This window comes from Nanorana parkeri, unplaced genomic scaffold, assembly GCF_000935625.1.
Source record: "Nanorana parkeri isolate BGI_ZX_2015 unplaced genomic scaffold, ASM93562v1 scaffold18, whole genome shotgun sequence".
Lineage (NCBI taxonomy): Eukaryota > Metazoa > Chordata > Amphibia > Anura > Dicroglossidae > Nanorana > Nanorana parkeri.
In genome coordinates, this window is record NW_017306286.1 from 3,928,135 (window position 1) to 3,944,020 (window position 15,886).

The 15,886-nt window shown below is 38.9% G+C and overlaps 1 protein-coding gene across 1 annotated transcript in view; it reads left to right on the plus strand.

The window, feature by feature from the left end:
• Positions 1–15,886, plus strand: part of MYO18B (myosin XVIIIB) — a 427,031-nt gene that overhangs the window by 265,574 nt on the left and 145,571 nt on the right. Inside the window, exon 34 of the mRNA XM_018560492.1 lies at positions 12,382–12,534. Within this exon, the coding sequence (XP_018415994.1) occupies positions 12,382–12,534 (153 nt within the window). The remainder of the gene's footprint in view (positions 1–12,381; positions 12,535–15,886) is intronic.

The window sequence follows — 15,886 nt, forward strand, 5'->3', positions numbered from 1 at the left end:
TTTGTTTAAATAAATCCTAAATCCTTTTTTGCACATTTTTTAATCTTAAAATGTTTTACTAAAATGTTCTATTCTATATCTAACAGAAGAGTAAAAAGTTATTTTGCAGATAGTTTTATTATGAAGCTGTCTTTACTACCAATGTTGCCAAGTGCCCCTTGACATGAAAAATGCTGAGACCCACTCGTTTTAAGCATTGGTCATAATTCATATTCAGGGAATGCTAAAGCATATTGCATACCTAATAGTGTCTAATATAAGTAGCTCAATACAGAGGGTAATTAAAGTGGACATCATTAAAATGCACGCTTTACATGAATCAATAGGGCTCATGTCAGCATTAACAAACCACATTATTATTTTGATTTAAAAGTACCTATTCTTTGCTATAAATAGGATACTGCTGCACCCCAACTTCCAGGCTTGCCAGATCACATTGTCTGCAGTGTGACTGAGGATTAATTCATGAGACCCAGAGTGGTGTACAATTAGGTGTCATGGTCTCTATTTGCAGTAATCTGGGGTCTTATTGGCTGTAGTTCTGATTGTCTTTTGTGTAACTTATTGAGGAAATCTGGTAGTGTTTATAGTATATTATGTGCATGGGTCAAAATCTGTGCAAATGGTTACAATGGCAAATGGTGAGTATATTTCCAGCATGCTTAATGCACTTTTTATGAGTCTAATGTGGAAGATAAATGTTCCCCAAAAAATACCTCTTAATTGAGATGCAAAGGTAACAAAAAAGGTTAATTTCAAATCTTTTTTTGTGAGAGTAAATTACATTTTTGTGTGCCCTGACATTAAGAAAACATAGGCAGAATTTAAGTTTAGTGAATGAAAATGGAGCTAGGGTTACAATTATGAACTAAGAATTAGAATTTAGAGATTAGCCTTAGTCTCAACCAAAAATCAGAAAAACCACCCAAGAATCTCATAAATGACTGATTGTTGAGTGATTAAAGTGGATCTTGCAATAAAAGGAAGTCTGCCTATTACATCAGTGCCCCCTATATTTAATTGTGGCTCAGTGATGCAACAGTATACAAGTGTGTGGTTTAGTAAATCAGGCACATAGAATACAACATGTTTTTTACAGCTTGCAAGTCATCCTTTGCAAATCTGTTTTTTCTAAAGTGCTTGTCTGTAGATCAATATTAAGCTTGAAAACAATCAATCAGTTTTCCTCAGTTTGACAGTATGGCTGTAAATCAATAATGAATATAACAAATGCTCCATCAGCCTGAGCTGAATGTATACTTTCCTTTGCCTGTTTAAATACAAGTTTCTATTTTAGCACTGTTTTCCCTCTGTCCCTGACTGCTTCCTAATGAGTGTAGGCAGATTGTGCACTTGTGTAGAGAACTGCTGCTTAATATGCCTGTAACATAGGCAGCAAAGTAAAAAAAAACATCACAGATTAAAGACATGGCCATGATCTCACTCAAGTATGAAGCAGCTTTCATGACACAATGTGCAAGTCATACATTTTTCTCAATTAAATCCGGAATGATAAAAAGGCCAGCAAATGCTGTAGACTAATTAGTATCACATCAAAGCATAATACACCAGCTTAAGAACCACTGACAATTAGCTAGAGAGTTCTGTGTTTCTCTATGCAAGGCATTCCTCCTAGATGCCTAGCTTTACTTCTCTCTAATGATGTCTTTATGCTCAAGGAGACATATATTTTGTGATACGTGATATCATGACATTATTATTGATATCTACAGTACTGACAACAAATTGGACAGAACACTTAAAATGATGTGTATTAGAAACTAATACATGCAAATAGTATGTATTTCAAGTTTGAAATGCATTATTAAGAGTTGTGGTTATTCAGAGTTACAGGTACTGAATCATTACTTAGGCAATTATAAATAAATCAGGAAATGTCAGTATTTGATGCTCATGGCAACTGAAAGCTTTATGTCTCATTTTGCAGTTTAGATACTAAAAGCAAGTATCTACTTAATTAGAGCACCATTGTTTTGTGAACTAGTAAACCTTTATAGTACATAGGGGCTGATTTCTTACCACTGGGGCAATAGTGGAACTTTTCACATATCAGTCAATCAAGATAAAATTTTCAAGCACTAGAAAATTAAGAAAGGGATTGGTTACTATAAGCAATGGATCGATTTTTTGCTCCAGTTCAGTCCTATAGTTTAGTATGAAAAGAGAGTGTATAAAGAACATTTTGGCTGAAATCCAGTTTCGGCTATAGATACTTAAATGCAGAGTTCTACTCTGGAAACAGAATTCACAATTGCGAATAACCAAGATTTAGACTGCAATTGTGAACCAGGGTAAACAATGTTTGTTAAGAGATGCAGAAAATTAGAACATTCTTACTGGTGACCACATTACAATCTCATACATATTCTTGGTCACTCATTTTTGCTAAAGGTATACATGCAAGCACTGGGGAAAGTATGGTGGCCAAAAAACAAGTAAGACTCTAACACCGGGCTTTGGAAGCCAGCTATAAAGCCCTGGGATTTGTACACTTCTTTTTTCTGCAGATTGTATTTGGCATGGCTATTTTTGACACAATATGTAGTCATACAGTTGTTGCAAAAGGGTAAAAACTGTTCTATTTGACACCGAATCTCTTCCCATATCAGGCAGCCTTAACAGCATCATTGCCATATCGAATGCTGAATGAGAATGCAATTAAACTTTTATAAAGCTAAAATGTTTGTGTGTGGAAGTAGGAGAGTACAAACAATTCCTTTAAAAGTTATGACAAATTATTTTCTAAACTCCAGTGAGATGTGTCAATCTTTTGCAAATTGGCCCTGTTTACCTTGTGCTGACCTTAAATGGTTCTGTGCATTTTTAGCTGGAAATGGAGGTTCATAGCAATATCAGAATGGATAGGATGATTATAATTTAATCTCTTGCATGCAGCCATTTTCCCTTGACAATCATACCTTAAAAGAGCAAAGGCAGGAACACGGCAACTTTTATTTTAAGAGCACACCATTTATCTATGTGCAAAGTGAAACAGATTGCCAGTATGATTTATCAAACAGATTTCCAGCAACAGGGGGACCATAAAGGAAAAAATTCAATTTCACACTAAGAATATAATGAGCAAAAAGCAAGTTCAGTGGACACTGAGGATGCTATTATGAAGTATTTTGAATCTGGTCCCTTGGATATTGCATAGAAAGTAATTTGTACTGTAAACTTTAACAGAAACACAGGAGGTAAGCATAGATATGATATATGCCAACAGCAGCAAAACAATGCAATCACCATGGTTTCATTCACAAGCTAACTATTTAAAATATATTTAACATTTTACATTTCTAAATACAAATATCTATCTATCTATCTATCTATCTATCTATCTATCTATCTATCTATCTATCTATCTATCTATCTATCTATCTATCTATCTATCCATCTATCCATCTTGCATATTTGGGTCATGGTTCTAATTCTAGTGTTTCATGTAGGTATATGATTTCAGTGTAATATATTAATAATCTTCATCATATTTCTCATATGTTCAAGCATGAATACACGAACAGGGTGGTCATTACTATACCAAAAACATTAATAGATGAATATATACATCATAGATGAACATTTTATTATAAAAGAGTTCAAACTGGAATGCCTTCCTTTTACTTGTGACCAGCCAATGTGTTGGACAGCTCTGTCTAGAAGCCAATTACTGTTTGTATCTAGGATCCCTACTATTTGTGGATTCTGGGACTCCATATACAAGCCCAGAACAATCTGGTCAGGTTCGCTTTAAAGCTAACCTGACGTCAAAACATGTGCCCATTACCTTAAAGCCCAGCTCTGGGCAAATTCTATTTAGAATACAATGGTCTCCCAGCCAGTGTCACCTCAGTAGCCTCAGTAGCCTTTATTCACAGTGTATTGATGCTGAGACCAGTGCTAATTCCTTCATATTAGCCTCACTCTCTGCTTCAGCAGAGGACTAGCCAAGGCTCGAGGTGGAAAAGATGAGAACCAAGTGCATTACATGACCAGCTCGAAGACTTATGAAAAAAGTAAGTATTACAACAAAAAGCAAAAGCTTACTGCCACAGGGCCCTTGGAGGAAGGGATAATTGGACGGAAAGTGCTGAGCCTGGAGTTGGGCTTTAACAGAGAACAAAAAACAATGTGCTAAAAGTGTTTTCTCTTTGACAAATAGTGCCACTCTCCACATTTAGTTGACCAAGGTGCCTAAGAATTATTTTTAGTTCTACTTTTCCACAGACTGGCAGAAAATTAGGTTGCAATCCAATGAAGCAACACGTCCCATGTTTATCGAAAAGTCAGTAAAAGCAACTTTTCAGAGGAACATTACCTTCTTCATCAGGAAGTGTTTGTGTAGAGTGGATTACAAAATGAGCCGCATGTGACCAGTGTCTTAGTCATGTCTTCACAACTCTCTGGTCAACCTTCAATGGTTTCCAAAGGCAAACACAAATCAATTTTGGGAAATCACGCACTGTGTGTGTGTGTATGTGTGTGTTTGTGTAGATACATTTAAAGCTGATATAAAATGTGCAGTTGATATACAGTATATATGCCAAATATGCCATTAACAGATTCACAAATTAGTAATAAATACATTTGCTATACTTTGGCAAACCATAAAATGTCATTTACCTTTTGCCATTTTTCTGTAGTATTCATTGTTATTTAAGGATCTCATGTATGCATAGGTATTATCCCTGACCCAAAATATGACTGTTTTTTATACATTTTATACATAATGTAATTATATATTATTAGCTGGAACACAGTTACTCTAAGGCAATTAGAAGCTGGCTGTGTATACCATCACATCTTGTAAAGTGATGTATGACACAGTATGCCTCATGGGAAGACTGTGATCTGACAGCCTTTAATAGAGCCTCTGGCAATGTGTGACTGCAATGCAATAAAAAATGCTTGTCGCAGATTCAACAACTACTGAGGATGAGTATAAGGTAAACAAACATAATGTTACAATTGCTGCACCTTTGCAACTTTTATGTACTGCTAATGATTGTAGTATGTTAGCAGTGGTATGTTAAAAAACTGTGCAGGAATTGTTCTGCCTTTTGATTGACAGGGTATTGGCTGCTGTGGATAACCAATTTAGTACTTTTCCATAGGGCAATTTCTATAGTTGGCACTACAAATTGGGCTACAAAATGCTTGCACAGATGCAACATTCCATTTGTCTGAAGTTCTAATATGAAAGTTGAATTAAAGTTGAACATTACTCATGGGGGAAGGATGATGCACAAGTATAACAGAACAAGATCAATACTATGGGGTCTATTCACTAAGCTGCCGAAGGATCTAGCCGTAGCTTCGGCTGATCCTTCGGCTAGCTTCGGCCCCAGGACCCCTTCGGTTCATAGAACCGAAGGGGTGCTGTACGGGCTATTCACTATAGCCTGTACAGCTCGCGAACGTGGCCGAGCGGCTCAGTTGAGCCGAACGCATATGCCTTGGCTCGGCTGAGCCACGCTGAAAGCCGAAGCCGGCCGAGCGGCCGGACATTGGCCGGCCGACAGCCTGCTTCTGACAGCTGGGCGGAGCCAGCCGTGATCTTGCTGCTGGCTCCGGGCACTTGCAGAGAGATCAGCGTCCCTGGTTACCTGCTAACCAGAGACACTGATCTCCAAACAGCAAACTCTCCCTGGCCGCCAAGGAGAGAAACACTGCTGTTTCTTTTTTTTTTATTCTGACACGGAGCTATGTCAGAATAGAAAAAAAAATTTGCCCATTGGAATGCATTGCTAGATTCCTATTGACTATTTCAATTGCCAATAGTAAACTAGCATTGTACCCGCCCTCTGCTGCAGTTCTCCATCAGGTCCATCAGCAGAGGGCAGATACAATGCTAGTTTACTATTGGCTATTGCAAATTGAAATAGCCAATTGGAATCTAGCAATGCATTCCAATGGGCAAAAACATTTTTATTTTTTCTATTCTGACACGGCTCCGTGTCAGAATAAAAAAAAGAAAAAGAAAAATCAGTGTTTCTCTCCTGGGCGGCCGGGAGCGGGAGGCTCCCGGAGTGCCCGAGAGATTTTTTTTTCTTTTTTTTTTACGGCAGCAGAACCGCCGGACAATAGAAAACTGTTGGGCGGAGCTAGCTGTCACTGCTAGCTCCGCACAATTGTTTTCTATTTACTTTTTTGAAACTTTTAAAACTATTTTTCTGTTCTGCTCGGTCCCTCCGAGGGACCGAGCAGAACAGCCAAATGCCGCTCAGCTTTTCACTCACTGCTGTTCGGCATCTATAAGAATAGGCCGAACAGCAGTGAGTAGCCTGCTGGAGGTTCGGCTCAGCTGATCCAGATGTTGGATCGGCTGAGTTGAACTCCTTCTGCACTTCGGGTCATGCGGAGCATGTTCGGCCAACCCGAAGCCAAGCGAAGCAAGCTGATGTATGGCTGATTTCAGCCGATATACGGCTGAAATCAGCCGTACCAGCCTCAAGTGAATAGCCCAACAGTGTTCGGCTCACTTCACTTCAGGTCGGTTATTCACTCGGCTGCCTACGGCAGCTTAGTGAATAGACCCTATATATTTTGCCAACATTTACATTGAACTTCATTTCAGTGGTATATGACATATATAGAACATGAATATGTTTTAGTCAAGCAAGACCACAATATCATTGTAAAAAAGATTCAAACAAAGTATAAATCACTTTTTTTTAAAAAGGGAATCTATGAACAATTAATGTAGAAGCTGTCATCTGCAGGGCTAGGCTGTCAGTGTGATAGCCAAGACCTGCTCTTCAATCATAAATTAGTATAATGTTTAAATTAACAAAGAAAAAAAATAAAGCTTTTATTAAGCATTAGGTACTGTATTTTGTAATTAGTTTTTATTTACTCCTTCTTTGCCCTCTTCCAGTAACTGCAATGCCAAGGAGAGAAACACTGCTTTCTCTTTTTTTTTTCTTTATTCTGACACGGAGCCATGTCAGAATAGAAAAATAAATAAATAACTTTTTTTCCACAGGAATGCATTGCTAGATTCCTATTGGCTATTTCAATTTGCAATAGCAAACTAGCATTGCACCCGCCCTCTGCTGCAGTTCTTCATCAGGTCCACCACTACTGATTGACAGCAGCAGAGGGCGGGTACAATAGCTAGTTTGCTATTGGCTATTGTAAATTGAAATAGCCAATAGGAATCTAGCAATGCATTCCTATGGCGAAAATGTTTTTTTTTTTTTTTACGGCAGCAGAACCGCCCGGCCAATAGAAAACAGTTGGGCGGAGCTAGCTGTCACAGCTAGCTCCGCACAATCATTTTCTATTTATTTTTTTCTATTTTTTAAACTATTTTTCTGTTCTGCTCAGTCCCTCAGAGGAACGGAGCAGAACAGTCGAGCCGGATGCCGCTCAGCGGTATTCGGCTATTCACTCACTGCTGTGAGTATAAGAATAGACCGAACAGCAGCGAGCAGCCTGCCGGAAGTTCGGCTTAGCCGATCCAGATGTTGGATCGGCTGAGTCGTACTCCTTATGCACTTCTGGACAGCCATACCAGCCTGAAGTGAATAGCCGAACAGCGTTCGGCTCATTTCGCTTTAGGTCGGTCATTCACTTGGCTTAGTGAATAGACCCCTTAGTATTAAATGTTACATTCAAAAGCTTATTGTAGTAGCAGCTTGGCTACCTAATTCCAAAATCTATTTTTTGGCAAAACATATTCTCAGCATGTTAAATCCATGATTTGTTCATTTCACTAAGAATGAGACAGTAAATATATAGGCTTAAGAAAAGCTGATACATATTGTGATTGAAACAGTATTATCTGCAGCAGGATCAGCATGAAAACTTCCCCTTTCTTTGCATTTTGATTACCCACAGTTCAGAGAAAGGCTAGTCAATTCAATTCGACTTGTAGAATGTATTCCGTTATTTTGCATAAAATAGCAGTGACATTACACAATGTGTGGGCTAATCTGCAAATCTCAATCTTTGTCTCCAAAAATGTTCACTTACAGTTTCATAGTGCTGACCTTTAAAACAGTGAATTCTTGGAAAGGTAATACAATGTCACTTACTGCTGTCGTATTCTGTTTAGACACTGATATCATAGAAGGCAATGTACTGTATTTGCTGGCGTATAAGACTACTTTTTATACTTAAAAACATCCCCCGAAAATTGGGGGTCGTCTTATACGCGGGGTATACAATGTATACCTTTAGTTTGTTTGGGCCAAGCTGGCCCAAAACGAACATCCCTAATCTGTCAGCCCGCTGGATGTGCGGTAATACTGTATGTACGGTAGCTTCGGCTTCATACAGTATACCATGCTGAGCCAATTAGGGCGAGCGATGTACACAACCTTTGCCAATCCAAGCAGGCTTTGTATTCATTTATAGCATACATCGCTCGCTGTGATTGGCTCATTGCGGTATACTGTATGTAGCCGCAGCTACCGTACATACAGTATTACCGCACATTCATCCATGATGTTTTTAAATGGTGTTGCTTTTGAAGTGGGGTAGTCTTATATGACGAGTATAGCCCAAAACCTATGTTTTAACCCTTTCACTGCCAAGGACGTACGGCATACGGAGCTACAAAAGTGCTTCCAGCTGGACAGCTCAGTATGCCGTACGGACCTGGCATTTACAGCTACTATAAGCTGATGGTCGCTTTAGCGACCATCAGCTTATAGTAGAACTGTTCAGCAGACTGTCCCCTTTAAATTAATAGCTGTCATCAGCGGCTCACAAGCCGCTGATGACTGCTATTACCAAAAATACCGGGCGCCCCCCCCCCGCTGCCGCCGCCGCTGCCGGCCGCCGGCATCTGGAGTCTCTCATCCCTCCCTGGAGCCATCCCAGGGAGGGATGAGAGACTCCATGGATCCCCGCTGCTTGTAGGGTCTGTGGCAGCGGGGATCCGTACAAAAATCACCGGCGGGGGGGTCGGGGGGGTCCCGGGAACGAGCGGCGGCTGGCCGCATTTCAGGATGGCTGAGCGTCTTCTGTTCTGAGCCGCTGTCATCCTGTCAGTTTTTGGATGACAGCGGCTCTGTGTAGCGTGGCCGAGCGGGGGATCGTTAAATATCAATGATATTTAACGATCCCTCTGTGCAGAGCAAACACCGGAGTGATCGTCTGATCACTCCGGTGTTTGTAAATAACTGGGGACACATAGTACTATGTGTCCCCAGTTATGAATGAACAGGCTGCGATCTACATCACAGCCTGTTCATTCAAGAATTTATGAATGGGGACTAGCACTCACTACAGAGGCTCCTCCCCATTCAGAAACTAATGATAGTAAAATATTTTTACTATCATTAGTTTGTGAATGAATGAGAAGCCTCTGTACTGAGGCTTCTCATTCATTGAGTGCTGGGGCTGCAGAAAAAGAAATTGAGGACTTATGTCCTCAATTTCTTTTTCTATTTCAAAAGGGAAATGTCAGGGGTCTATTTAGACCCCAGATATTTCGCCGCAGCCCCCCCAACAGTAAAAAAATAAAAATAAAAAATTATTAAAAAATAAATAGAAAATGTAAAAAAAAAAAAAATAAAAAAAATAAAAATGTAAAAAAAAAATAAAATAAAAAAATGTGTACAAAAAAAATAATAAAAAAAAGCACAACCCCTCCCTCCCCCCACATAACATACACATATTGAGGTGTACGCCATGCACATGCGCTGCAGTGCGTTGTTAGAACGCATCGCAGTGCATGATTTTTTAAATGTATTTTTTTCTTTAAAAAAAAATTAAATTAACTGTGGCAGCGCATGGCAAAGCTTTGTGACGCATTGCCATGCGTTGTGATCTTTGTGTTGCAATAAATATACGCCTGTATCATTTTATCACAACACAAACACCAACACAGCGTGAAATTTTTTTTTAACATAAGTTGCTTATTTACAGTTTTGCGTACCGTAATTTTTGTACCTTTTCGCAAAAAGGCGCAATTTCAAATTTGCAAATATTTGTTATTTATTAACTCAATACAGTTTTATCTTTTAGATTTAGTCAGAAAATTATTATTTTTTGTGCGCTGATACTGATTTTAGTGTGTTTTATCAATTGAATTGTGTATTTTTATCGGTTTAATATTAATTTGAGAAACATTTGCGCAATTATCGCACGGCCTACAAATTTAGTATCACCATCTTTTTATTCTACCGGGCCTGCGCTTTCAGAAAATATATGGTTTGGGGGGTCTTTTACAAACGCTAGTAACGGAGCAGTTGAAAATCAAATCAATAGGAAAAAATTGCAGAAAATTCAAAAATGGCTTGGCCAGCTGATTTGAAAAATGTTCCGGAGGGCTTGGCAGTGAAAGGGTTAAGTGGAAAAGTAGGGGGTCATCTTATACACCCAGTCACCTTATACGCCGGCAAATACGGTAGATGGAATATATCCATCAAGGTACAGAATGAAGGTAGATACATTTTTTTATCAGTCAATGTCTGTCCTAAAGCACAAGGATGACACGGTACCTCCTGGACATTTTAGATGGACATGAAAAACCCTTACTGGGGTATAAAATAATGTTTTTGAAAACAAGAGTCAAATTTGCTTGTTGCATATCAATGCCACTTTGCGAATGCTAATTTACTAAGCACTGACAGAATAATCTGCTGTGAGCTTCAGTGAAGACAAGTGTGAATTTTAAAAGAAACCTGTACTGAGAGAAATATGGAGATTGCCCTTGCTGGCCTCCTTCTGAACATGCTAGTTGCCTGGCCACCCCTACCTACAATACTTAAAACCCATCTTTGGGCAAAAATTACCTGTAATCCAGTAATGCAGATGTGCCCACGCCAGCTGGTCCCCTCTTGTTGACATCATCACCTGCAGACTCTGTCCTGGATCCTGCGAGGACCACTGCACATGATGTCCAACAGGAAGCATCCACATCACACAGGCAGGGATGTGGATACCTGGATTAGGACCCTGCCTCCTGTGCACAGTAGAAGTGAGAAGACTCGAGACTCAAACCTGTGATTGTGGATTAGCTGAATAAAAGGGTCATTTTGATAGGGTTTTTTTAATTTTAGACCAGTAATTAGTTAGAAGGGGTGGGGTGGGTTAGAGTAGTTGTGTGGGAGGGGAGAGTGAGCCTGGAGATCAGCGTTTAGCTTTATTTACTCAAAACAAGCTTGCACAGTAGAAAGTCAGAGAGGAAGTGCAAACTTTTGTCCCACATACGTGTTAGACATGGAGTAAATTCGTATCACACACTATGATGTAATCAACCATATGGTTAGGAGGGTGCTGCAATGCCCTCCAACTGGTCACAGTGTATAACATAAATAAAATATGTTGTCAAAACACCAGTAAGTTTATTTCAAAGTGCAAAGCTTGTTTTATTGCACAAGCAATTGTGATGCCCAATGAGGATACCTGCACAGTCCTGTTTTTTAAAGTTCTATATAATCTTTGTCTCTCAGTAAAGGTTTCATGTGATGGTATGTTCATCTTAAAGCTTTTTGATATATATGTTTTGATAAGTTTGAACCAATCCCTCCATAAGTAGATGTACCATACATGAAATTTAAGTACTCTGCAGATGTTGGCTAGTCCCTAGTTGATAATACTGTTGGCTAGACAGTTAAAGGGATTGCCCTTAGTGGCAGTATGTTAGAAAGTGTTGATTGCTGTAATTCACTGACTGGAGTCTATTGTGCACTATGGTCACACATTAAATCCCAAAAACTTAAATATGAAATTTTAGTTTGACAGGACTCATATGCAGCTTTTGTGTGTATGAAGGATGCACCGATACCAAGTACCATACTCGGTACAGGTACAAGTATATGTACCAATACTTTTTGAGCTCCAAGACTAGACTAGAGAAAAATTCAAAAGTTAGGAGGCAGCTGTCATTTGTAAGGAGCACACGGAGCTCCTGGGAATAGTACATCTCTGTTTTAATGTATGATTTTGTTTTTATAAATATAAATAAAAGGATGCACCGTTACCATTTTAGCAAGTACAAGTACTGATACATTTTTGTTTATTGTCATGTGACAGTTTTTCTAAAACAATACAGACTAATGATTTCAGGACAGTAGTGGAGCACCAGAGCCAGGTCCCAGCTGCAACCGCTTCAACCCTGATAGTTCTCATAAAAATGCCAAGTATCGGCACTGGTACTCGAAAAGTATCGGTGCATCCCTAGTGTATATGATCCCAAATAATATGCAAGAGTCTATCCCAACAAAGCAGAGTTTTATACTTGCTGGATACATGGAATGAAGTAGGTATTCGGGTAAAAAGGCATACCCTGGTTTTCATAATGAGTTAAATGGTGCCATTTGTTTTATACATAGCCACCAATGTTATGTTTTAAACCAGTGCAATATGTAGCAGTGTTGATCACTTATAATGTTTGTGCTTCAGATTGGACATCGAGACTTTGATGTGGAAAAGCGGCTCAGAAGAGATCTAAAGAGGACACATGCCTTGCTGGCTGACCTGCAGCTCCTGCTGGCCACCATGGGAGATTTAGGACCACCCGTTGATCGTGGAGAGATAGAAAGAGTTCACATCCAGGTAAAATCTTCAAACGTTTGCATTCGTTATGTCTGTAATTCGAAATTCGGATACATCCAAATGTCCGAATTTCCAAAAATTCGCTCGAATTTCGATTCGGAACGAAACGAATCGCACATGTCTACTTGTAGTTAGTTACTTTGATTTGAGTCAGACCCCCAGCAGCCTGCTTCTCTACTGATGACTTTGTTTCCACTTCTGTGTGATAACTGCGGTATAGTTGTGTCTATTATATTTTGCAAGTTCAATTGACTATAATTATGTTAGCAATATGTGAACATATGATAGTGTGAAGAGAGCACAGTAGAGGGAATATTCCTTATTTGTAAAACATTTTTTTTTCAAATTCTGACACTGATATACACGCTGGTGAAGGAAAGAACATGAAAGCACAAGATGCTACATGCTTTTATAATGCTTACAGAACTTTTATGGTAGAGTGGTAATTGTTCCTTGAAGATACACTTCAGCCAGATATGAACCGTTAACATTTAAACACACTTAAAAGGCACATCCATCTGCTAAATTTCATCTTGACATCTTCAGTAACTCGCTGCCTGAAAGACACCTGTACAGTTGTATATATGATGTATAGTATAGTTATCAGACAATCATCGTATCAATAACCAGCTACAGGCTAGTATGTTTTCCACTAATAGCATGGCCTTCTCTAAAAGAGGATTACAGTCTCGTATGAACAAACTGGAACACAAGGTTGAACAACACAGACTCACAGAACAGTAGATTGAATGCTTGGTGATTGGCCATTAATGCACCCAATGCAGTCACATGGGCAGGCCCGTCCAACCCTCCTCAGTCCTCGCCTCATGCCAGTCTGCCTCTTTCCGGATGTCCTGAGTAAGACACCCGTGCGCACAGCCTCACGTCCTCCAGTGAAGCCTGTGCTGTGTGACATGTCACGCTATGCGGGCGGGGGCCGGGGGAGGAGCTAACTTTAGGATGCAATCGTGCAGATCGCATAGGACAATACGTTATGGCATTGCCGTATGTGGCCGCTGCCATAACGTATTATTCTTTGCAATCCGATCTGCAATTTTCTGCGGGCAGCGGGGCTCAAGGGGCAGATGCTCTGGGTCCGACAAGTATGTACAGTGGATGGAGCCAGTGTTAAAGTGAATGGACAAAGTACATATTCACATTAAATTGATCACATTCCCATACATATCCAAAAATAAAAATATTGGTATTCCTTTAGAAGTGAAAAGGAATACATCTTACCAGGATCCTTTTATTTTTTAAATTAAATATTATTAATTCTAACATTATATCTAAATCTGTCTTGCTGAGCCAAACAGAATTAGCTTTTATCGGATCTGCCAGGAGAGAGTATCCATGAGAATTGAGAGGATGCATTTACCAATGGGCTCTTTGCCATGTCCTGTTGTGTTAACTGTAATAAATATGCTCAATCTGCTACTGCACAGCTTGCCTCACTGTTCATAGCTTTCCATCCCACTTACAAACTGATCTGTGCCTCTGTGTTTAGATGGCATGTGTTCAGCTAAGGAGCTTAGCATTGTGGCCACTGCAAAGATTACCATTGTCCAACACCAGCATAATCCTCCCAACTGTTGGCTTTATTTAGCTCTAAAAATAAACACTCTTCAAACAATGTAGATTTAAGAGTGTCCGCAGTAAGGCTGGCTATGGAAGGGTCAACTTCTCAGAGGCTTTAGCAAATGTCCCACTGAAAATCTTTATCAAAATAACTCTATGGGAACATAAAATAGTGGGGTTGATTTACTAACGGAAGTAGAAAATGTTCACTTAGATTAGTGAATAAGGTAAAGCTGTATTTACCTTCAATTATCCAATCATATACAAGTAAAATTCTATTTTAATCGGTTATTCAAACAGGACAAACTTCCCCTGATTCACTATGCTAAAAGAACATTTACTTACAGTTTTACCTTTCTCTTTGCTAAGTAAATATTCTCTACTCCTTTAGTAAAACAACTTCAATGACTTGTATTTGGTGATCTTTTTTTGATGCATGCAATCTAAGGTGATCTGTTTCTAAATACTGGTACTTTGAACAGTAGCACACTTTTTTTAAATTGGCCTGTTCTCTAAATGAATATTTGCACTGATAATGTTTCTCTGAAACAATTTTAATATTTCATTTGTAATCAATCGTTTGTTACATAGTATGTTGTGATTTTGTAAAACCTTATCTGTGTATAATAATTCGAAAGCTTCCTAAACAGATGCCAATTATAGGGAGAATCTATCTTAAAGTTAGAGTGCCCATTGACATTAAAGAAGGGCAAATAAAACATTAACCCTTGCAGTGGGGCTAGTCCTGCACAGCAAGGGTTAAGTTCTCATTTTGTCTAGGAAGTTAAAATAACAGAAATATACTCACCCGACCTGCATTCCCAGCTGGTTCCTAAATACAATGGTTTCTGTTAACAACTGGAGAACTTGCCTGTGGCCCCGCACTGCTGTGCCACTGTGCTAGCAGGTAAACAGCACCACATATCTATATTGGGTCTCCTTTCGGTGCATATCAGGATGATTCTTTGGCTTAAAAGTTGGTGTGTGGAGCTTCCATGCAAGAAGCGTCTCAATTGGATGCCTTTGCGGCCGATGTTTGGACACCATATATCAAGGAAAACAGGATGGGGGGGTAAGAAGAGTACCCTTTTGCCACAGAAAATGTGGGCGGAAGTAGGATAGGCATGAACATTTAAAAAAACAAAAGACAACAAAAAAAAATTGAATAGATAATCAGATTTTCTGTCTTGACTGGAATGCTAAGTAAATGTTTTAAACACATACAAAAATATATTCATGCTAAGACTCATCAGATATTATAGTGGAAACTAAATTACAATATAATGTATGCATGGCAAAATTAATTAATGTAAATAACTATATTATTATGCCTAATTTAAAGTTACCTTAAAGGTTAAATAATTATGTAATGAGCAGATGTCCTGCCAATAATACAGGCTTTGCAATAAATATCCCTACATGGTTTTATTTTTCACAATATAATAAGTGGCAGGCTTCAAGATGAAATGGTAAAAATAGTGACACAATTTTATGATTAGAAATAATTGCATATATGAATCATTATGGTTTATTCTGTTCTTGTACAATTCTACAAGCTTTGAGTAAATGCTGATACAGATAATGTGAATACATAATGAGGGATGCATGGCTGTAGTCTTAGGCTGCCCTTATACAGATAAACATCTGGCAGATGGAAAGTAAAAGGAAGTTACTGATTTTACTCACTGTAGCCAGTCCGGTTTTGTCTTTCTATAATCTACCATAAAACAATAAACTCAAATTTCATTGGTTTCTTTGGGCACAAGGTCAGAGA